This window comes from Dreissena polymorpha, chromosome 4 (genome assembly GCF_020536995.1).
Source record: "Dreissena polymorpha isolate Duluth1 chromosome 4, UMN_Dpol_1.0, whole genome shotgun sequence".
NCBI classification, from domain to species: Eukaryota; Metazoa; Mollusca; class Bivalvia; order Myida; family Dreissenidae; genus Dreissena; species Dreissena polymorpha.
The window spans coordinates 131,932,111-131,957,898 of record NC_068358.1 but is presented as its reverse complement, the minus strand read 5'-3'; the positions used below and the strand labels follow the sequence as shown (position 1 = coordinate 131,957,898).

Below are 25,788 nucleotides of genomic sequence, written 5' to 3'. Positions count from 1 at the left end.
TCATGACATGATCATTTGCAATAAAATAGACCTCTAGTTCAAGCATTTTCTGTATAGCCATTCACGGAACGCTTAAATGTTGATAGCGCAAATGCTATTTATTTCTTGAATGTCTGCGAATCGTGTTTAATTCTTTATATGGAAAACGTTTCCCGCTCCTTTCGTTTTTTTTTTCAACGGAGCGATTTCATTAAAAAATTAAATTCGAAATAACAAAGTAAGTTTAATGTAAGAATGTATCATTGAGTATAATGAGTACAATATGGAGAGAAAGGGATTGGAGAATATAAAACCTGTTATACTTTTGAATAATTCACTTCAACCTTATCATAAGTAGATAACATAGTTGAGCGTTGCACTAACGAGATCGTAAAAGATAGATGATTTCAACAAGCTTTCAATGTTAAGTGGATACGTCAATAAATAAATAGTTGTTCATTTTTTATTTAAATAATAATAATAATTTAAGATTAAGTTGCATTATGTATTGATGGAATGAAATATCCAATAAAAACTATCAGGATATTTTAATAAAATTCAAAAACTTCAAAAAAATAGCATGTAATCAGCGCCATTTGCCATGCATGTCAAGGGCATGAACTTGTCCGTTATTGACGCACTTAGATTAAATGGATTACTTCCCTTCCATATCCAGAACATTCTTTTCGGATGTAGCGAAAACTAGACATTTTGTCAGACGTATTTTATTAAACACGCAAAACAAACGTTCTCAATAATCCTTACGCAACAACAAATGGAAAAGTAGTAGAGTGCGCTTTCGTGGATGATAATTTTTATCGTGTGATCTTATTCGAGGACACAATGTTCCATATAATTGAAAATAACTCTAGGCCTCTTGTGTGGAAGATGAATTCGTGCGTCGGTCGCTGTTTACAAAGCGGAACATACCGGTCTTTTTGCCGAGCCCCGGGGATCTCTTGTCGGACTTCTCTCGGGGACCCAGATTCGTTTGGCTCGGATCGTGTCGCTCGCCCTTCCGGGATATGGAGAATATGATGCGCGCGGCGGAGAGCATATTCCAGCGAATGACCGCGAGCGCCTTTGACGTTTACAACACTTGACCAGGTGACGTGCCTGAGGGCTCGCCGGCCAGCGAGGTTCTCCAGATACGCGGTTTGAAACTGTTAATAACCACACTATTTCTTTAAGAGTAATACACGTTCATACCAATTTGTATTTTGAAAAAAATTCAAGTACTAGTTAATGTGTCCATATGACTGAAAATGGGACAACATTGTAAATTTCATGTCCAGTGAGTCGGTTTGGTAGATTTATATAAATGATTACACGTCTTTGGTGCTGAGAATTTGTTTCATGAGTTGGCTTCTCCCAGTTATAGATATGGTTGATTTTTTTTCAGCTATAATAGGGCATCAAGGTTTTCAAGCTGACACTTGGTATCCAGAATTTCGCGCCAAAAGAACTGGAGTTGAAATTAACGGGAGATTGCCTCCATGTGCGCGGAAACACGAGCAGAACGCAGACGAACATGGCTTTGCACCTCGCGAGTTCCACAGTCCAAGGTGTAAGTTCATGCAGGGTAAATCTCTGTCTTTCTTTCATTTTTTCTGTTTTGCTATAATTACTCTCTGTTTGATGTCCATAAAAAAGAAGTATAACAATTGCTTTTATTGTTTTATCTTTTATTAACTTGTATAATTTATAGATACATATCCATCACATTAGTGCTTAGTTTTAATTTGTATGTGCTGTGGTTGATACCAACTGAGTTGAGTATGCTTAATCATGAAGTTTATATAGTGTCAATAATAATAAATGAGGTTGTGGTGGACATGATGTGCGTGGTGTCGGTCTTGCGATCACGAGACCAAAGAATTGATGATTTATTCAGAAAGCGTTCCCAATGTCACCAGACAGGGGTTCTACACAAACATCTATTCTATAATTATTCAACAATTTATAGGCTTCGAAGAAACGTGCAGAAATAAATAGCTTTAAACTAAGAAATAATAAATGCACTTTAAATATTATTACTTTAAGAACATAACGCTGAATTTTTTAAACATGAATCACAATATTAATGTGCTGAAATGCTTACTTAACCATTCCTTATCACTATAAGGTAGTTATTTTACACATGCATTTATATAATATTGAGCTTATCTGTGCTTTGATCGATAATTTCTTTAACTTTCGATTTCAAACGGTACAAACACAACATAAACTATTTGGATAAGTTCATTGAGTAAGTTTGTTTTTTATTTTAGTTGTTTTATTGTTATTATTCGGATTAGAGCAAACAATCTATATATCATCAAACAATTTATTTTCTGCTTATTAAGCAATTTACGAACATAACAACCAGAGCAGTATACGTTAAAAGTTACACTTAAAAGACAATGATATTTTTCGAACAGTAGAACCAATATTTCAATAACATGGTTCACATATTTCAAAACGGTATTTCAAAATGATAACAATGTAAAGATATTGGACCAATATGGAAATAACAAAGAAGACAGACAAATAGAATTGAAAAACAAGTTCAAGCTCAACAAGTAAGTCAATGCACATTAAAACATATTGAATGTCTCAACAATTATAACGGAAATTTAGCTTTAACATTTAAAGATAGATAACAATATTGTTTATAAGGCATTATGCGGTAAAACACTTTGTAAACAGCTATTGCATTCCTCAATATTCAGAATTTTATTAATCATTTGATTTCTCATATTTTACTTAAATTTGCTTATACGGCTTTGCGATTTGTTGATTAATGCTTGATTTGTCAAGGTATCAGGTTCGAAATAAAAGATTGCGTGCGACATTATAGTGGATTTGAAAGACTTAATATCTGAATGCAACCGAACCCAGGGCAAAATAATATGCTTAGTAGACTCACAATAGCCAGAACGAAGTTTCAATGATAGCTGCTCTATCCAAGTGTAGTTCTTTATTTTGACAGGTATTCACTTGATCCGTGTGTGTTTGTGTGAGTGAGTGTTTGTGTGTGTGTGTGTGTGTTCGTGCGTGCGCAACTGCGTGTGTGTGCTTGCGTCAGTGCGTGCGTCCATGCATGCGCACGTACTTGCCTGCGTGTGTGTAGTATGAAGTATATTTACATGTCTATTTGCGTCATTAACACCGCATTTTTCTGAGGACCTTACTGTCAGCCTGAATAATGACATGGTTTTATAAAAGCATTGGTTAAAACATAAAATATGTATATTTTCAACATAATGCATGGCGCGATTGAATTAAATGATTTCCAATGCCAAAAAATACTACTAAATATCATTGTGTCGCAATGCTTACTTACAAATTCATTATAACTATAAGGAGTTTATATTCTGCATGTATCTTTAAGGAACATTGTCTGAGCTTTGATAAGTATTGTCTTCTACTTTTGTACATTAAGCTTTATTTAAGCGTTTGTTTTGTTAGTTTTCGAATAAGTTCTTAATTTATTTATAATTTAGCAAAAGCGTAAAATATTAAAATTCAAATATAATGAGTATTCAGTAATTGGAGAAACCCTCTTCGTCTTTATCAAATTTAAGAAACAATGTTTACCATACATATTACAAATGTGTGGTATTTAAAACATATTTATAGATAATACAGGTTTGCGAAAACATTAAAGTTGCTAATTTTCAATGTCGTTAGGAAAAAGATTTAAAAAACAAACAAACATAGAATGAATATAATGAAAATGAATATAATAATAATTAAACGTTTTACGCGCTGACAAGACGTGTTTATTTTAAGGCAACAAGCCAAGGGTAGAAAACAAAGCGAAATGTTGTTCGCATACAACAACAACTGAATATCCAATATGTTTTATTTAAATAGGCATAGAGGCTTTCCAATACTATTGCCCTTATATCGCTCACGATATAATATCCTTTTCTCAATACAAATAAACAGGATTATTACCCGTTCTGTTAAATAAATGATAGTGCATTCCTTTTTTGCTAAGTAATGAGATACGATTGTATTTTATCGCTGGGCTACCGACCGTCGATTGATAACCTACTTAATAAATTACTTACTAAGACAGCCAACATGTCCGTCCTGTAAAAAATATCTTCTCTTCCCTATAAGGTGTATGCGGAGAACACAATGTCTTATATTCGACAAAAAGAAACTCAATTGGTCCTGATGCGACATGATTCATGATTATAAACAATACAAAAAACATACGGCATTCAAATTCAATTTACGAAAAACTTTTCTATAAATATAAACATTTCGTAATCAACCATTTTTCTGTTAACAATCTCTTTCCTTATCCGTCTGTCATTTTCAATAGCGTTGTCGGAACTGCCCAAAATCGTTTTGCACTGTGTTGCTGTTTGAGTCCCTAACTTATCGTTAACGTAACTTATTTCTATATTTGTATCAATATCGGTAAGCTTCCCCTTGAAACTGAACACAATCATCCATCTGACTACGTGCTTATATCTTTAGGTTTAATACATTATATTTTTTAATATCCTTTAGCCTTTAAAGCCGTACAATCTTCTCTCTAAACGTCTGTTTGCTAGACGCGTATTTAAATACTCTTCATTCACTTGAATATCACTAGCGAGCACATAATAAGGTCATTACATTTAAGAAATCCTGCATATCATAGTGAGATTATTGCCGAATTTATGAATGGCGTGTAATTTTCGAAACCGTGCACATACTTCAATAAAAACAAGTATATTTCACGATTCCAATATAAACCTATTAACAAAAGTGTGAAAATACACAATTAATGTAAATCACCTCTTATGTAACAAACTGTATGTACCAAAAATCTATTAAAGAAAGCAAACATATATATATATATATATATATATATATATATATATATATATATATATATATATATATATATATATATATATATACATAGTGCCAGTCAGTGAGGTTAATATAAAAAAACGGGGTCTGTATACAACCCCGCGTTGTAGGCACCTTTAATTACTATGAGGGGGTGTAGGGGAGGTAATGAAATCAAACGTCACAATAAGGTCTTATATCTTAAACCACAATCACGTCTGAAATTGAAATTTTATATACCTCGCAATTAATGTAATGTATATATTTTCTTGTATAAGAAGTTAAATAAATGACGTTTATACATGTATATATAATAATATATTATGTACCCCTATATATCTTAATCCGTGTTTATATCGGATAAAATAAAGGATATGGAGATACATGTATTTAAAGTGGGAACCCCATGACTTCATCGAAATTGATAACAAGCAAGTAATGTCGATACCGACATATACTTGTATTTGTTGTAGACAATCATTGACAAATAAGAATTTCCAAACGGAGTACGCGTATTTTGTGTACATGACAGAGTGCTATTTTGTACAATAGAATATGTTTTGCACCGTGATATTTCGTTACTTTTCTGGCACTACTTCTTTTGAATTTTTATTCTAGCTTTTGATTCATCAGCGTTTTATATGTTAAGACAAAAAGGAATAAGATCGAGCATACACGCTTTAAGGCACTGCTGTCCAAAAGTCTTTGTTTTGAACAGGCGCAAAATGCAAAACTTTTGCGGCATCGATCACATTTTGCACACTCGAATCGTTTTTAGGATCATTATGCGAATAAATTCAATGGTCTCATTTAAAATTGTATACAAGTAAAGGCATATATAATTTTTTCTCATTATAATTTTTTAAACAACGACTCCAGAATTGTAATTGCTCGTTTGGAAACACAATCTTAAGACGAAAACACATTCAAATGTTTATAATAGTAAAAAACAAAACTCATATTGTAGTTTCAGCTATCGGATGAAGAACATATCATGCCGTTCTACTTGCTGCATTTCTCCCCGTAACATAAGCTATTTTATCTCTATATTCAGTCAGCCGCTTTGTTATAACAGGACCTGTACAATCAATTAACATTTCCAATCAATAACTTTACTTTAAAAGCGTGTTTTTTAAATATACCATAAGATGCGAAATCGGATTGTTACTTGCTTCTTCGTGTTTTATATATTCTAACACTTTTGACTACGTTTACACAAATAACGTCAGAATATTCGTAACGCATGTCTTGAAATCGGTTTCAGCTTAACAATAGTTTCCGTTTCGACAGTGCAATTTATGAAGAAGTTCTTTGAAAAAGTTAAACATTTCAAAAACATGAAGCGCTTATTGACATTTTAACGATTATAATTAGAAAATGGAAATATGTAGCATGTTCTTGTCAGATTGGTAACCACGTATTTTGAAAAAAGGCCTTTTGATGTCTCCCGTTCGTCAAACCCGACGACAGTGTCAAACCGATTGACAAATCCGCGTAAGAAAGTTTAAACGTCGCACAATATATGTCGTGACTGTTTTCTTTTTCTTCGGTAGATTAAAACGGGTTAACAAGTTCTACATATCAATGCTGTGGTACAAATGGAAGAAACACCAGTAAAAGAGCAAATCGGATCTACGGAGTGCGGCGCTGAGCTGCCAAATAAAGTGCGCAAGTTGTCACAGATATTTGGGGATGAAGTTGCGCAATTGGTCGAAAAAGCAAATGTTCGTATAACAAAACACTATTGTATTATCTTTTATAAATCAATTTAAAGACACAATTTGTGTAATTGTTCATATTAACTTAATTTTATCAATTTAAAGATACGATTTGTAATATTGTGCAGAGATTGACAAAGCATAATCCTTTGATATAGACCAATGGTCGTTGTGGTTTGATATCAACTTAATATTCCAAAAGTAATATTAGCTCAGTTTGCATTACCATGTAGCAAATATTAACTAAGCAGTAGCCTAAATGCCTAAACATTTATTAAAAACCTGTTATGATGAATATATTTGCTTCCGTATTGTCAACGATTTTAGTACATAGAAGCGTTCCTCGCTAAGAATATAGTTAAGGAGTCGTTAAACTGATTCAAAAAGTGCATGAACAAAGGTCAAACAATCCAAGTGAATAATTTATTTAGAGTAGAATTTAAGGGGGTATGGTCTATCTAATTTAGGTAAAGTAGCATGACAAGTTTCCACTTCCTATTAATATGTATTTTTCTCACGAATAAAAACCTATTATTCTCACAGATATGGTCATATATTGTAATCTTTTAATGCTGATATTTTTGCAGTTATCAAGCAAGCATCAACAAAGATGTTTACAAGAACAGATTAGCGCATTAGAAAACAAACTGCAAGAAAATCAAACTAACAGCAAAAAGGAAATAGAGCGAATCATGCAAACAAATATGTCTGTTAAGCAATCAGAAGAAGATATAAGACGGGAGTACGATATGACCCTGGAAAGACTATCGAAAGAAAAGATTGCAAACGACGAACTCAGGTTAAATTTGCAGCTTTCTAATATTAAACAAGATGCAATTATGTTGGATCTACAGACTAAAGAAAGGGAGCTTGAATCAAAGTCAACCCAATGTGACGTGCTTAGTAAAGAACTGTCAAAATTCATGGAAAGGTATGTCAATAAAAAATATTTGAATTGTTTAAAACAATATTACCGCTTGCATCGAAAATAGCCTTTAAGAGTTAATAGTGCGTATCGAGATCTGAAATGATGGCATTTTGATATGATGTAGATACACTTATTTAATTATTCTATTGGATCGCTTTTTTACGTATTAAATTATAAATAATTGAACATATACAGGTTGGCAACATTGATGAACAATAAGGACACTGAGAAGAGTTCCATCACGGCAGATAAAAGCGAGCCTCTTGCTCCGACGAATTCGGTGGAAATCAGTTCAGTAAGGATATTGCATGTCATTTGTTTAGTGCAGCGGATATTGACCTAAATGCAACTCGATTAGAATACGTATATGAAACATATCTAGAAAGAATTTGAAAATTGGTTTGTGAGATCAAATACAATAGAAAAGTAAGATAAAATGATAAAATACAATGATCCATTACGTCTCAAGCCATATACAGAACAGAAAAAAGATCTCTATTTCGCATAATGAAACAAAGATCAAGTTCAATTTAGTCCTGTGTACAAGTTGAATAGCAAGTGGTAAATGAAAATAACTTTATTTAATGTTCGCATACGAATATATAACATTTGCGACGAAATGTATACTACATATTGTCAAGTTATTAACAAATCTTCATGAATGTTGTGGATCCGGAAAAAAATGGCATTGGAAAAATCCCTGATATCTCGTGTCTAATGATGGAAGCACTATTCGTTCGAAAACAATTTAATTACGACTACATTTAAACGTTGAATACCGATTAAACATACAAACAGGATCGAATAATATTTGATTAATTAATGTTCTTTGAGGTTTCATTTTCCTATTTATTAGGATACAAAGATAATGTCGTTTAAACATTTCTATCTAAATTTTTATGCCCACCTTCGAAGAAGATGGGGTATATTGATATTGTTTTGCACATGTCGGTCGGTCCGTCCGTCGGTCGGTCCGTCCACCATATGGTTTCCGAATGATAACTCAAAACGATTAGGCCTGGGATCAGGAAAGTTCATAGATACATTGATCACATCTGGCAGATTACCCCTATTGATTTTTCGGTCACTTAGTCAAAGGTCGAGGTCACAGTGACTCAAAACAATAAAATGGGGTTACAGTGACTCGAAACAGTAAAATGGTTTCCGGATGATAACTCAAGAATGGTTCAGCCTGGGATCAAGAAAGTTCATTGGACATTGGTCATGACCGACAGATGACCCCTATTGGTTTTCAGGACTCTATGTCAAAGGTCAAGGTCACAGTGAAGTTTATGACAAATAAACAACAAACTCTCATCAGCAACTCCATGAGTCACGCGAGCAATTCTTCTTTAAATTGCCAATCATACACTAACGTATTCACACAATGGCTGCCACTACAACTGACAGCCAATTTGGGTGCTTGTGTGTTTTACAAATAGCCCTTGTTAGTATAAAAGTACTTTAAGATATTTGAAATAGCGCAATAATTCAATCTTTCCAATATTTTTAGTAAACCTTTATTAAAAAATATTTCGAAAGATTTCCTTATAAAAAACAATTTATATTGCCTTTAAGTGTAATATAGTCAAGATATTTCCTTGCTTACATTTCCAAATTAAGTATTGTATGTATGTAATTTGGTCGCAAAATGAAGGTTATTTTGGTTAAGGTAGCAAAATTTATCTACAACGTAAAATTAAATACCAAAACAAGATTCGTGTTGCTCTAGAACTAAGTTTCGGTCGGGTTAATTGAAACATGCAAATATTGTTACACCTCGCGTAAGTAAGGTTTCTATAAGTCGCTATTTTTTCATATTGGTATTATTCTATATGTTGTCTGCGTTATATAAATACCGCACACCCTTTCATCAAATCAAATTCTTGTTCTTGTTTTTTTCTACATGAACTTTCCTTTCTGTTTGTGGCATCTATTTACAATTTGTGTGCAGTAACTGTAGACCGTGTTAAAACAATTCGTATCTTTGATTTGTTCACAAATGTAAAATAATAATAATATGAATTTCTAGTTGTATAAACAAGTTTGGCAGATAACATTTATGTATAATTATTGATACTGTTTGCTGAATATTTGACATTTAAAGCAATATCACCTTAAAATATCATACTTCGCATACTACTTTTTATCACACTAACATTCAAACTTGTTAAAGGTACACGCGCCAAGATAAATCTGCATGTATGCTAGTTAAACTAACTTTCAGCACTATACTTCAAAGAAAAATCAAGTTATTAAGTGGAAACGTTTTTACCACAATTAGTAACAACTTGGCCCGACTGTTCCCAAATGCGAACTCCTGCTAGGTCTGCATGTACGATTTTTTCAAAAAAATTCAAGCAATATATCTCCTTTTACACTTTAGTAGTTGAAGGGAATTCCTTTTCAATTTTGGATACAGTGACTACGGTATTGCATGCATCAAATGTAATCCAACGCTAGATCAGCATGTAGCCTACCTACACAAACAATTTCATCAAAATATATATATCACTACTGACATTGAGCGTTCTTTCCCCAAATAAAAGGCTTTAAATATCCAAAGTTTCATCAAGATTAGTCAATGCATTCTAAATTTCTCGACTAACTATGGCTTAACTTAAATCATATTAATTGAAAAAGAGCATTATTCTGCTTAATTGCAAGTAATAAGTGTGGTGCTAGGAAAGTGAACATATATGATGACCACTGAGGCATAGATGGTATTTAATACAATATCTGTAGTCGATAAAAAAGTATTGACTTGTTGCATTCAAACGTTAATCTGATTATTCTGCTAAATTGCATTTCAGATAAATGGGAATAATAGACGTTTTCATTGCATATCTGTAGTTTTTTCAGAGATATGTAATTGTTGTTTGCAAACCCTTAGCCCTCATCATGCATGTTAACCACAACCGGACTTTAATAGGTACAAAAATGTTCATAATCTTTTTAAAATGCGTGTGTAGATCATAGTAACTAAATGCTCATAAAGACATAGAACAGATGTTCTGAGTTTTATGACGGCAAGAGCTCTAGTAAATAAAGAGATATGAAGTATTGGCGCGAAAACGGTATCGTAAAATTCCCGCATACAAAAAGAGGATTTATTCTGCTAAATTGCAATTCTGTGTTGTTGAACTTTATCAGTGACCCAAAAGACATGTGTGAAGTTTCAATGGAATACCTGTAGTAGAAAGAGTGATATGGACATGTGCACGTTTATCTTAAACGGAGCATTACACAGACGTCAATGTGCGAGTAGTATATCCGAACTATTCAATGAAAAATCAAGCTAAAACGTAAAATACATTTATAACTCCCCATCGGTATAACTGGATGGGACTTAAGGTTTATCCCTGATCCGTCCGTCTGCCCAAAATGTCCGTGTGTCCGTATTTATGTGAGAACATCTGTGCGTTTAAATCTGGACCATACAATCACTTTAAATGTACATAAGCTATGCTATTAATAATAACACTTTGTATGTGGATACATATTTGAAGAATATGCACGTTATTTTGATATTTTCGTTAGCCCATTATTGGGGAAGCTATGGTTACTGAAATAATAAACAATAAAAATATTGATCCTGCGACAACTCAACAAGAACTAAAGCGAGGTGATTTCACTTAGTATGTGGATAGAGTGCCATATGGAAACTATGCATGTTATTTTCATTTTTCCTTTAAAAAAGACAATCCTAGTGAATCACGGTTATCATGCCATTAAAATCGTTGCAAACGTGCAAGAACAACACAAAAGAAAATTGAATACAATGCAAGACTCTAGCATATGTTAATTGAAATCATGACTATAAGGTCAATGTTGTTGTGCTATACTAGACTTGTTACCAGTATATACACTCAATGGATATTTATGTATAAATCTTGCGAATTTGGTCTCATACGTTTAAAAGTAACAATATGCAATTCACTGACTCCTATCAAGTTCGTATGTTCATACTTATTTACGTATACGGGGATGCGTGTGCGAGAAACTGTTCGTTTTTGTCTGTTCTTCATACATTTGTTACTCAATTAGGCCATAAGAAATTGTGTTTGTTTCCAGTCGGGTAAAACATATGAGCATCACCCCTTTCTTCTTTCCAAACTATCAACATTTAATAATGGCTATATATAATCACGTGTGACACTTGTTTTATCTTACTTTCAGGAATTAAAAATACCAAATGACCATGGCATATATGAAGCGCTCGTGACGGAATATGAAAATATGAAATCTCAAATATCCATACAACATTCTTGGTATGTCATATGTGGCTGTCCGGCTAGCGCAATGGTTGGTAAACTTGCTTCTCAATTAGCCTACCCGGGTTTAATTCCCGTTGCCGGCTGCATGTGAGTTTTGTTGGTGGTCACCATTTCGGGTATGTGGGGTTTCCTCCGGTTACTCCGGCTTCCCCCCCCCCCACAAAAAGATCACACCATAATTGAAAAATCTTTCAGTAACAACGAAATTGTTGGTAATTGCAGCTATAATTCAAACTTCTTCCCACCTTTCGTGAGTGTAGTAAGTTAATTAGAAAGCAGTGCTGTGGCACACTCCGTGTCCAAACATAATGTAGCCTCTGACTCGGTAATGATTAACTTCGAAATACACACACATTGATATATAATTTTTACCAGATTTGTTCACCGAATATAATCGGCTTTTAGCTAACCAAACACATACTGGGTGGTAAGGTCCTTTGGAAGCGGCGATCTCTAATTATTTTCCTGTCTTCTTAACATTGGGATCTAATTTATAATTTTATGTCGTTCTTAATATTCAAATTGCTTGAACGCCGTTCATTTCTTAAAATGATACATGTTTATACGTATTTTATCCGTACTAAAATGACTCATTAGCTGGTTTATTACTCCTGTTAAAACTTAGGTTTTTAAGTATTCCTTTATACCCGACACGTGAATTCAGTTCTTATATCGAACGATAATCTTATATCAAAAGGTACTACCAACACAAAAATGTACATCTTGTTTATTAAACTATGTGTATCCATATAAATAATATTCCATTTATTTTGCATTGTATCCGTATTTTAGGACATAATTTATAACACATCCAGTATAGTTAAGTTCGACCATTATATAGGAAATGCGCCAAACAAAGACAAACGCCTTAAGCAAAAAATTGTATGCACTCTTTCTAAGAGATTCCAAACGTGTATCCTTTTTGTTTTGAAACGAACACTTTGGCCGTGATTCACCAAACTTGACTCACAAATATTCCTGGAGGGACAATATGAAAATAGGAATTAAATGAGTTTGTCGCTTTTTTATTTCGTTTGTTTAACGAATACAGGCACATCACTATACCATACGAAGATTACATCAATATGTTGTTGTTGTTTTTCTCTTATAACTAATTTTGGTAATAATAATTGGAGTTTGTCGTTATCAAGCTACAGATATCCGTCTTTAATGTTCTACTAAAATATAAAAAGAAAATAACAATTGACCATGTATTACGAATACAACGATGATGTATCGTTTCAGCAAACCCCAAAGCAAAGCAAATTTGCATGTTGCAGATAATTTCGACAATGCTTCTGCAGAAGTGGCGGTAATTTTTTCCCATATTGTAATGATGAAGTATTATTGCTTGTCATTTTCATATTTATTATGCGGAAAGTGTACACTTGAAGACTTTTCTAACGCAACACTTTTCAAACTTAAATATCTCAGTTATTAGTTCAGATTTTGATTTAAAATTTTACGTGAGATCATTTGACTACATTCGGAGCAAGTCCACGATAGAATCATTTATCATTGACGATCGTACGCTTTAGCACTTGGGGTATGCATGGTTTCATCTGCTTGCACGTGGATATGGTGAAACGCAATATTCTTCTAAATATATTTTAATTTCCCCATTTCAGGTGGGTTTTTACATCAGGATAACATAAAACTAGTTTATAAAACTGTATGGCTCATATGAATATTTAAGAGCGCAACCGCGCATTTTGGCAAATTGCAGGTTACCTGCAAGTGTATTGGATTCTTTTCTAACGCAACACTTGTCAAACTTGTATATCTCTCTTATAAGAATAGATTGTCATTCAAAATTGTAGATGTGATTATTTGACTACATTTGGTCCAAGATAATAAAATCATTCATCCGTGACAATCGGAAGCTTTATTACGTGGGGTGAATATCATGCAATTTACCAAAAATGCGTGGTTGCGCTTCTGAATATTCATGAGTCATAATTTTTTATAAATTATTTCTATGTTTTCCCGGTACATGAATCCACCTTAAATGATGAAATAAAATAATTTTTTATTAATATTTCGTTTCAACATTTCCACGTGCAAAAAGACGAAACTATCCATACCCACGTGCTTAAGCGTCAAATCGTCACGGATGAATGATTTTATCGTGGGCTTGCTTATAATGTAGTCAAATGATCACACGTAAAATTTTAATTTCAAAATCTTATCTAATAACTCAGATATTCAAGTTTGAAAAGTGTTGCGTTAGAAAAGTCTCTAAGCAAATGTGTTATTTTTTTTTTGATAAGCATATGATAAATGCCTATCACGAGCCACTCTTTTCACTTTTCATGAAACACGAGTTGATACAGTAGAACGTGTTTATAAGCCTGCTTATCAATACCGTTTTGTCGGTGTTTATTAACATGGTACAGAGACATGTTGAAGAAGAAAGTACTGTGCCAGTATAACTGAATCCGGTCACAATAGGACATAATTCACAGTAACATAAGTTAAAAACAGACAGCGAAATAGAACACATGTCAACACATGATTGGTCAACTCAGAGATTTATTAACTGTATTTACTGGTCTAAAATTAGGGTTTCTTGTGTTATTTAATTGTATTATAAAAATCGTAGGGTCTGCAGAGGTAAATACTAAAAATTAGTTGAAACATGATTCACTCGAAACAAAAGTGTTATTCTAAACGTCTCCATGACGAGTAAAAATCAAATATGTTCAAGTTATATGCATTGTTTACGTATTTTATACAATATTTAAGAATTTTATCGATTGTAGAATTAAATAACAATTATATCAGACTTGTAGATATTTGGCGGAGGTGTATGTGAAATCTAAAGGCGCAACACAAATAGTCAATGCCCTACAACGTGTACGGGTACGGGTCCGCATGCTCACAATGTTAAATACTACTGTTATTTCAAACTGCAAAAAGGAGAATATGGCCATGTACTTAGGAGCATGTATCCATGTGGCTAATAACTTTCTACATGTATTTGTCGATACATTTATAGAAATATAGAACTTTGAACTGGATTTTAGTTGCAATTGCTCCAGAAGAAAACGGAGGAGGTTACAAAACTGGAAGTGGAAATCGAAAGACTGAATCGTGAATTACAGGAATCTCGAACTCGGTATTTCTATGTTCAAGTAGTGTAATTTAAGCGTATCACTCTCAATAGTTTCGCTTCTTATGCACTGTTAACGTTGAGATTTAATATCGTAAAGATACATACTAAAGATCGTTGAATTTGTTCCAAAACACACAAACACACAGACACACACAGACACACACAGACACACACACACACACACACACACACACACACACACACACACACACACACACACACACACACACACACACACACACACACACACACACACACGCACGCACGCACGCACGCACGCACGCACGCACGCACGCACGCACGCACGCACGCACGCACGCACGCACGCACGCACGCACGCACGCACGCACGCACGCACGCACGCACGCACGCACGCACGCACGCACGCACGCACGCACGCACGCACGCACGCACGCACGCACGCACGCACGCACGCACGCACGCACGCACGCACGCACGCACGCACGCACGCACGCACGCACGCACGCACGCACGCACGCACGCACGCACGCACGCACGCACGCACGCACGCACGCACGCACGCACGCACGCACGCACGCACGCACGCACCACACACACACACACACACACACACACGCACACACGCACACACGCACACACATACACATACACATACACATACACACACACACACGTTCAATCAATAGTAAAATCAAATAGTGTGCTGTAAACAAATTGCTATTGCTATTGTCATGTGTATGCATGTGATTTCAAAACAGTATTTTAAGTTGGGACAACATCAGTTTAAAAAAAAAACTTATGCGATTTTGTATAATGCCAAATATTGCTTTCAGTGAACTTTTGGCGAAAGCACCAGAAGACTTGCAAAAGATCTGTGAGAAAAACGAAAAAACTCTTGTGAATGAAATGGACCTTCTTCAACAAGATATAGTACAACACGAGGAAGAAATTAAGAAACTCAATATTTCATTACAGTAGGTTGAATTCGATTTGATTTGTAATTATTTAATTATTTTTATTATCATTTTTATTATTATTATTTTTATAATTATTATAACTATTAATAATGTTATTATTATTATTATTTATATTATCGTTATTATTATTATTATTTCTAGGTTCGTACAGTCTGAAAGTAACGACGAGACATGTAAACTTCACCGACAGTAAGCATGGCCTAAAATAATATAGTATTAACATCATATCTGTGCAGTTTTTAGTTTTTGCATAATGGTTATGAACAAACCCGTTACACTGATGCGAATTGTAGCTATGTTTAAATTGCCCGATTAAATGGATGTTTTACAACTTTGTCGAACTATTATCACATCTATTGTAAAATACTAACTTTCTTTATTGATAAGATATTGTAAAATTTGAATTATTTAATGTGCATGTGATGTATACACTTAATTTACAGACTGAAACAAAAAGAAGGATCAATTATCATCTTGAAACAGCAGAAAGAATTACTTCAGAAAAGAGTGAAGTAAGATTTGACATCATTCGTAGCAAAGTCATAATATATGTATGTATGTCAATGGTTGGAATATATCATTTTAGAAAATAAACAGTGTTTAAACTAACTTTCAATAAACATTACAATGTTTTAAAACTTAACTATATACCGTTTCAAAACAGCAATGAACTAATAAATAATATCACAATAGAGCCCCTCTGTTGTATCATTCCAGCACGGCTAAAAAAACTATCAAGTTACTGAAAGAAGAATCTACTGTTTTTACAAACGTTTTCAACGAACCAAGGTTTGTTGTTCCTCTTTTTGTCCCACATTAATGATTTCTTTTTGGCATAACAATCGGTGTAAATACGTTTTTCAAAAAGTATTGTTTTCATTCATTTTCGCAAAAGACTGTGATAATGCTAACTTGAAGATTGTTATATTTAATATACGTATGTTCAAATATGCTTAAAAATAAATACTGTATTTAAAAGATGGTATGCTTCAAAAGAGTTTTAAATTATTCACTGATCATCCGATGTATGGGGTATTTTATTATCACTTAATAAATCATTAAATGTCAAACTTAATTTACATTATGCAGTAATATTTTAAACATGAAAGTTTTCTGATTGACACGGTTGCTTTCCGCATATATGCGCAAATAATATATTCTGACTTTAATTGCTTAGCTTCGATCTTGGAAGTATCCTTATCGCTGAAAGAATTCTAAACATAAATTAAAAATTAAAAGCATTTTTTAGGATGTCAATGTTTCACCTGATATTATAGCACACATTCTAACTACTATACATACACCAAATAATAAAAACATTTTGGAAAATCCTCAAATATAGTGGTGCTAAAAAGCAAAATACTGAAAAAGCAATTCGTCGTATTGATCAGAGCTATCTCGATCCAATATCAATGTGGATAAAGTATAAATGGTCCAAATAACGCTGCAGTTAGCAGTGCAATATAGTAATACAGAACACGAAAATGCATGGATATTATAAATGTAATGACAAAATCACAATACCTACGTTTGAAGCTATACATACACCACATACAGTTTATAAACAAAATGAGTCGAAACATTCAGAGCGTTTACTGTAATAAAAGCGTATGTGGACATTAAAATGAGTAAGAACGTTTAGTGGATCTTGCATTATTTTGTATGCTATTCAGACAGAAAAAGTAAATCGACGTTAAACTCTTTTTTACGTCCAGACACAATCAAAGTACAAATAATTAATATTAGTACATACATAATGAAACGGGAACATTAAAAGACATATCAAAATTCATATTACATATTCAGTCCGCAATTGAAGCAGTTGATTGAAAAGGATGTGCAATTAGAGCAAAACTATAAAAAGACTCAGCAAGATCTTGATGACCATGAAAGATGCCACAATGGAACTACGACGGTAAATGTTTAATATATTTATGATCCACCACTTAAGGAAGGGTCTCCGTGAAAACCATTTGTAAGCTTTTATTGTTTAATTCTTTCATCATCTGCATTGTTTTAGGGATAGAAATACCAATTGTATACGGGTATTGTCAAGCTAAAATGTTATATAACAGACCAGTTCCCATTTTTAATAAAATTATTTTATTGCTGAGCTGTTTAACTTAAGTGTGCGATTAATATGACTAGATTGGTGTAAAGAACTATGAAATAGTATTTAAAGTTACAAAGCGCTTAAAGAAAACGGATACTACCGGGAACAATAGTGCGCTTCCTGCTTGTACGGGAAACGGTAACGGATCAAACCCGAACGTAAACACTGTAAAACGCACGAGATGCCCAGTTTTCATTGCAAATGTCAGCAAAACCGCATGAATATACCAAATACTGTTGTTCAGTGAACAATATGAAAATAATAGATACTCAGAACGGAATAAAGCAAATTTGCAGCAGCTATCTCATAGTCATGGAAAAAAATAAGAAAATTTATTGTTTGTACTTGTAGAAAACAACAACTAATTCTAAGACTCCTTTCCGTGTTGTAAGATTGATACATAATCATTATAAACTCGTTGGGAATAACAGGCAACCGCAATTGCGCAAATATGTGCGTGTAAAAGTAGTGTTTGATGGTAACAGTGGTAAAATTGGAACGTTTATGGTGTAATTAATACGGCTTTATCTAAAATCAATTAATTCTTTACATTTGTTTGCATATCAGCAGCATCGGACGGATATATACTTTGAGCGTGATATACCTCTGTCCAGAATATCCGTTTATTATCTGCCGTATATTTCATGCTTTACCCGGTGCAAGCATTCGACACAAAAATAGTTGTTGTTCTACAAACTAAACCCTTGCTCATCATGACAAAAACTTCATTACAATTATGCTGTCTTATTCAACATCAACCCAGGAAATAAGTATGAACTATAGTTTGGTTATATGGACCTATATACCTTTTTCAATAGTTTGGGTGGAAAAATGCGAGCCTAACGTAATACTTTGGGAGCTAAAATAGCACACTTATCTCAAGAGAGTAAACATGTTCTGATATGATACGGTGCTGTTGCGTGTATTCGCCGGAATCGCATTAATGTTTACGGTATTATCCGTGTTTGTTTGGCGCCGAAGGAAAAATGAAAAAAGGATTTAAAGAAAATGTAATGGTTATGGCAGAAATTCGATTCAGTATCCGTTTTGAATAATAAAACGTATGTTAAATTCCAACTCTGATATTCAAATAAAATATCTACCTTTACAAAAATATACTCTTTTTCATGGTATTATACAGTTTGCAGAGATGAAAATTTTTGAAAATATGCAGAAAAAAATGAATGAATTAGAGCAAAAACTTAAGTCAAGTGAACAATCGCATGTGAAGGAAATCCTGCAGCTGAAAACGTCATCGGAAAATCACGCGAGTGGAGAAGAAGAATATAAAGTGAAATACGAATCTGTCAGCTCTGACCTGTCGAAGGAAAAAGCCAGTAACAGAACACTCACAGATAATTTATCAATCGCCAATAATAACATTACAGCTCTTTCATATGAAAAACAAAAGTTGTCGGGAAGGCTATCCGAACTTACGGTAGAAAACGATATGGTTGGGATGGAACTATCGGATTGCAAATCAAGGTATTCTAACAGTTAAACCAGAAAAAAATTGATAAGAAACAGTGTCAAAATTTCGTTTCATGATAACTTTGCCAAAGGCATACACTAAATTCAGCATGTTATAGTTATCGGCTAGTAATAAAGGTGTCGGTCAAATATTTGTTTTTTTTATTGTTTGTCCTTAATGCCATTAAGATGCAAATGAGTAGATTGTAAATTGAACCGATTGATTGTTGAACAAATTTGTATTATGTGTTGTTCATATTTATTTTATTTTCACATCTACAGTTTCTAACACAAAAATGATTTTACCGACGATTACATATTTTATTATTTTTAACAAAATAATGTTTACAGGTTGAGCAAGTTGTTAAGTGACAGGCTCACAGATAACAATCCCCAGATTGCTGATGTTAGTGATCCAAACCGACCTACGAAGCTGGCTGAAAGGCACTCGGTATGTTAAATGTGTTTTGAATCCTTAAAACGAGTTTTACTTTTGAAATATAAATAGGTATATTATATGAAGATCTAACCAAAGTCTGTTGTAAAATACAAAACAAATGTGTGTTTTTTAAATTGAATATTGTCTAGTTTTGCTATCGTTTACATTTTTATCTAATATACCGCAATTGGTATTGATGGTGTTGCTTACGTCCTTTTTGCAAACCCACTTTTTATATTAGACGTAATAATTTAAAATATCCTGTACATATCACACTTGAGTGTCAAATTAAATACTTAGTATGGAGGCCATTTATGGAATTAAGTAATCATTTAAGATACAAAGTGTTCTCTTACGTAATACAAATATTTTTAGATTGTTCGCTAATGCGAATGCTTTTACCGTTCTTAAAAAGCACATAAGCATTTCAACAAATTTAATGTTCTTTAAACATTTTTACGAATTCACAGAAAATTATTATAACAAGTAAGTGATCTTGAATAACCTTTAACATATGTTTTCCCAATTACTTCCATAGGTACTATACGATAACCAGTGGACAGACGCATTTGAGGTGTTACAGGAATCGTTTGACGAAGAGAAGTCAATTCAAAAACTCCTTTTCTGTCTGATGGTACGTTTTTGTTTGGTGTTTTTTTTTTGTTACAAACGATAACATTCTTTTGATATCCACAATGATCATGATCTCACATTAGCTTCTTCAAGTTAATCAATATACTTTATCTTTTAAGCATGTTGGTTATGCCTTGTATCGTGCGCACCCAATCTTATCAGTAGAGATTAGAAATGTGTCTATAAGACACGAAAACCCCTTATCTAAACTTCGAAACCCGTTCTGTTTGTGTAATAATGAAATATGAACATGTATTTATTTGAAATAAACAATTTTTGCTGCCGCGAGGGTTAATAGAGTTCCGCGTATTCAAGAATGATTAAGATGTAGTAACTTGTTTACAGAGTATTCAGAGCACCGTGCATATAAAATCTGGTATAAATTTCAAAAGTTATTAAAGAGGAGATGTCGCTCAAAGTTTTAACGCGCTCGTCTATTTAAGAATAACATCATGTGTTATTAAATTATATGGACAATATGGCTAAGGAGGAGATGGATGTCCTTTGAACATTTTACGTTTAAAAACCTATGTGACCCCCAATTACATAAAGTTGCACACGCTTTAATCCTTCTAAACTAATATAATGTTATTTACATGTTCAGAGTTTTGCAAAATGACTATTGTCAAAAAGAATGTCAAAGATTCATTAACTGAATGTATTGTAATCAGACGATCCAAATAACGCTGATGTCAAAGAAACATATGTTATGGTAGCGAGATAACTTTTGCTTTTTGAGAACTATGGTTTGATCCTAGAGATATAACTGTTTCTTATTGTTTTGCTTGTAACTATAATTGTTTACAACTATTCAAAATATTACAGTTTTGTTAGTAACTTGATTGTAACACTTCCCGTTCATTGGTAGGTAGGTACAACAAATTGAAGGGGTGTGCAGTTTACAAGAGCTATAAATCCTGCTTTCAGATTTTAAGAGCTATTGGCCTTTATTACTTTTTATAGTTCACTGTTGAATACACCATACAATGAAACACGCTTCGTCTATGAAACAATATGTAGATATATCTAAATGACGAAAACACACAGTAGTTGCCTTGTTGAATTTCAATGCTGAGATTTTGTCCAGATAATGCCTCGCCAATAATATTAGGTATCGCGATGAAAGTTGTATCGTTGGAAAACTAGTCCTTTAAACTAGGTATAACTAGCGTAGTATTCCATTTTGGACTAGTTTGGAAATGTGAAAAACAGTGTTTCTGAAAATAGAACAGTATATTTTGATCAAGAACTTTCCATTTAATGGGGTATTATTCTGAAAATGTGTGTTTTAGTTGATGACATCTATCTTATGATAATATTTGGGTCCAGTTGAATCAAGGTCAAGGTCACTGGCAGTAAAAGTTTAAAAACTGTATCCGCCCTTCAGCTTTAGTTTGGTTTGAAGTATTGAGCTGAATTGTGCGTGCTTGGTGCACTATAATTGCAATTTAATTAATACGTTAAAAATTAAACCATTGTTTTGTGGCGTTGCAATGTTACTTGTTTCTGATTGGACGACTAGGGTTTAACATTAGTTTCGTTTTGTAGAAGATTCAAGAATTCTGTAAAGAAAAAGCAGCCGAGCAAGTCAATCACCTACAGCAAGTAGCATTCATGCGTTCTGCAGAGGTAATTGGCTGTTGTTGTTTGTTTGTTGTATTTGTAAGTTTTGGTATAAGTCAGCATTTAATTCATCAATTTTGTCTATTTCAATACTTCTTTACAAAATATTCTCTGTATAAATAGAATTATCCTTTTAAATAACGTGCATTTTTGCAAATAGGGATGGACCTGTTAGAATAGTAATGGTTTGTTTATCGCTATGTTGATCAATTTGTTAAGACTATTATGAAATGGAGTCTTACTGCTAAGTAACATAATTTTCGAACGACATTATAAAGAACAATTCAGTTCACACATGACGTGTATATACAAAAATGATACATATATAAGCAAATCTCACTCATTTAGAATTTAATAGTTTATCTTAGTAAATTGTAAAATGTATTATTGTACATTTTTTTAAAAACGCTATCAAATACCCAAACATCTACGTACTAACCCAGCATCTCTAATTTTACGTGATATTTCTGCAGGAAGAACAACATTCCGACACAGTAGACCTAAAGGCACTTATAAAAGAGATCAGAAAACAAACCGCTGAATCGAGCGCGCAGCAGGTCTTAAAGGTATATTTAGTGTTCGCCCCAATTGTCTTGTCAATCAGGAATCTCGTTTTGTTTAAATATTTTAACGGTCTTCACATAATCTCACTACCTAAAAGAGCTCGATTTATTTTAATACAACAGTTTGTACTTAGCACATACTCTGCTGTACCCGTCTACTCATAAATATAACTATGAATGGAATGATAACTTAATAATGTCAACAAGAACAACAACATCACATTATACTGGATTTTCGTGGATTATAGTCAAGCAAATTTCTGTTTACGGTAACACCGTTTGCGCATTTAGAATATGCTTTTCCAGTTTCCGGAAAAAATGAAATAAATATCAGTTTGGAAATACAGACAAAAAATATAATAATCATAATAATAATTAGCCCGATAAGGAATAAACATATATTAATCCCTTAATTGCATAGAGAGGATAATATATTAAAAGCACATCTCCTCACCGCAAACAAAACGAATGCAAATTATTATCGTAATTTATTCAATAAATAATTGACGTCATCACTGTTATCAAATATTATGATTATTACTGTCACTTGCAAACCAAGTGTTCAAATGTATAAGTTTATGTTTAATATTTAGTTGAGGTCCATATTCATGACAATATCAGTCCTTTTTTTGTTTAAGAGAACATATAATTTGAATGATGTAAAGTCCAAATCCTGTTTTATATTCTAATAGATTCGAATATATTCAGGTATACCGAGTCTTGCTGTTGTTCTAAAATAAATATTTTGCTTTCATCTTATCACAGGGTTTTATTTCCAAATATCCAAGGTATTCAAGCAATCCAATTATCTTGAAGTACGTCGAAGAGTGTGTAAAACTTTGCTGGCTGATGAACGCACAAGATCCACCAGTAGTTTTTGCAAAAGCAAAAGCAGAAAATACACAGTTAAACTACGATCTTTACAAGCCATATACACAGTCGGGAGAAACCATGAAATTTCTCGTATGGCCAGCACTTTTACTGCACGAAGAAGGATCCGTTCTTGCTAAAGGCGTAGCACAGGGCTTTAAAGCTCACGAGATCCTTGAGCCCAGGGATTCAGCTGAAGTGGATAGTAAACCTCATCAGAGTGATCCTCAAATTAATACCAGCCAGCAGGATACGGACACAAAATCACAAGATTTTGATTGCAGCGACAAGGTTGAGTTTCAAGATGCACGTGTCAAAAAGGATGCAAGCGTTACAAACACATATTCACAAGTTGAACAAAAACCAACAAGTCCTGGGTCCCCAAACACCAACGCCGTTCTTACCATGAATCAACGGAACATGAGTACACCACAGTCTCCAAGTTCGGGATCGGCCGTTTTGCATACCCGCAAGGCAGAAAGCACCTTAGACACACAGGCAGGCACAACTCACCCATCAGCAGCGAATTATAGTAGAAAACTGGGCGCATCTCTCAGGACATCACAGCACACGGCTACGACTCAAGATCGGCAGAATTGGAGCGAACCTGTTGGCGGGATATATCGATATCTCACTCAACTGCAATACCCACTGACAAAGAAATGACCGATTTTATAGATTTTGGAATGAAAAAGGGGAGCGTTATTGTCAAGAAAAGTTGGGATCGGAGCTGTTCGCTAAATGTTTGGCATATATTACAACAGTATAACTAAGTTCAAATAAGTTAAAATATATATATATATATATATATATATATATATATATATATATATATATATATATATATATATATATATATATATATATATTATATATATATCACAAATCACAAATATATATATATGGTGATTGCGGTTGTATACGCCTTAACAAAAACTACATTCAATGTATAATCGGGCTTTGGATATAAAACATCAACTTTGCCGTCGATTTGCACCTTAAATGTTTAATGAAATGTTAATTGGACTGATTCGACACGTCTATGGAACTAAATATAGTTCAATGAAACGGATATGGTGTCTTAATGATATTGAAACGATTTTTAAATGAACATTATACGATATTTTTTAATGAAACTGATACTTCCATAACACGGATACGATGGGTTAATGAAACGTATACGATATTCACTGTAACTCGTACGTTTTTATATACATATGTCAGATATTAAAGACTCAAATGTTCATTTACTCCATTTATTATTATTTGACAATGTTAATTTGTTACAATTCTGACATCTTTTCAATAAATTATAATAACAATTCCCTGGTTTACTTGGTTTAAGAATTTACGGACGCTTTCGACTACGAATGCAATTTCATCATAAAAAATAATAGCATGCATTCGCCTTGCTATTACAATCATACGTCCACAATTTGGTTTTTAATCAAATGAAAAATATCATTCAGAAACAGCGAAAAATAATCATCGAACTTAGGCAGCTCTATATGATTATGGTACCATGTAGACAAATCACATTTAAACCTTTCATTTATATACGTAATTGTATATGCAGCCATTAAAACAATACGCTCAATGTGATACCCCCACGTTTAATACACATACTTTTATGTATACGTATATATGCAATATTGCACTGATATCTTTAAATGTTTATGGTATTGAATATGACGTTTGTCAAATGTTTCGTTTATTCGGGATACAAACCGCTTAATAGTAAGTGTGTTTGTTTATTGTTATTGTTGTTTCCTTCTCGAAGGCATAATTAAGAATACATTTAACGCTCTTTAGGAAACGTCCCAGTTGAAAAGAAATCATTACACAGCCTATTTCTTTGAGGTTATTTTATATGCATAGTACAGTTGTACAGTTCTATTTGTGAACACCGAATGTCAACTTTGCAAGTCTATTAAGCTATTCAAAATTGAACTGACACTTATCTAGATCTACATTGTCTTTAATTTCTCGTTACGTTCACAAGTATTTTTGTTTGCCTGGATAAAACGAATTAAAATATCCCCTATATGGCTTTTTCGGTACAGTCACACTTCTATAAATTCTAAAGCTGTTATTTTCAAAATAATATTGGATTATCTATATTTGCAAATTATGTCTTTGCAGCGCAAGATATAAAATCAAATAAATCGTACAAACACGTCACTGTTTTTCAGCGCAAGACAGAGCTTTTTGAAAGTATAAATTGTAAATTTCAAAGCCAGTAATAGACGAGAAAAACGGAAAATT

General features: G+C 33.3%; 1 protein-coding gene across 2 annotated transcripts; it reads left to right on the top strand.

The window, feature by feature from the left end:
* Positions 1-1,392: 1,392 nt before the first annotated feature.
* On the top strand, positions 1,393-24,298 carry LOC127876536 (uncharacterized). 2 transcript variants are annotated; one of them, XM_052421831.1, is made up of 18 exons: positions 1,393-1,546; positions 6,369-6,539; positions 7,121-7,464; positions 7,657-7,756; positions 11,641-11,732; positions 12,984-13,050; positions 14,765-14,856; positions 15,669-15,809; positions 15,954-16,001; positions 16,256-16,324; positions 16,530-16,601; positions 17,619-17,727; positions 19,067-19,410; positions 19,747-19,846; positions 20,373-20,468; positions 22,016-22,096; positions 22,564-22,656; positions 23,419-24,298. In XM_052421831.1, exons 2-18 carry the CDS (start codon positions 6,414-6,416, stop codon positions 24,187-24,189), a joined length of 2,745 nt encoding a protein of 914 aa, XP_052277791.1. In that variant the 5' UTR covers positions 1,393-1,546; positions 6,369-6,413; the 3' UTR covers positions 24,190-24,298. The 2 variants fall into 2 exon arrangements, with proteins under 2 accessions (XP_052277791.1, XP_052277790.1); XM_052421830.1 differs by lacking the exon at positions 1,393-1,546 and adding an exon at positions 2,139-2,227.
* The last annotated feature ends 1,490 nt before the right edge of the window (positions 24,299-25,788 follow it).

Excerpts from the sequence above, each read along its gene's own strand:
- LOC127876536 (XM_052421831.1), top strand. The coding sequence starts at position 6,414 with ATGGAAGAAACACCAGTAAAAGAGCAAATCGGATCTACGGAGTGCGGC. Across the intron at positions 7,757-11,640 it reads ATTCGGTGGAAATCAGTTCA|GAATTAAAAATACCAAATGA; the intron begins GTAAGGATATTG and ends TCTTACTTTCAG. Across the intron at positions 15,810-15,953 it reads AAACTCAATATTTCATTACA|GTTCGTACAGTCTGAAAGTA; the intron begins GTAGGTTGAATT and ends TATTATTTCTAG.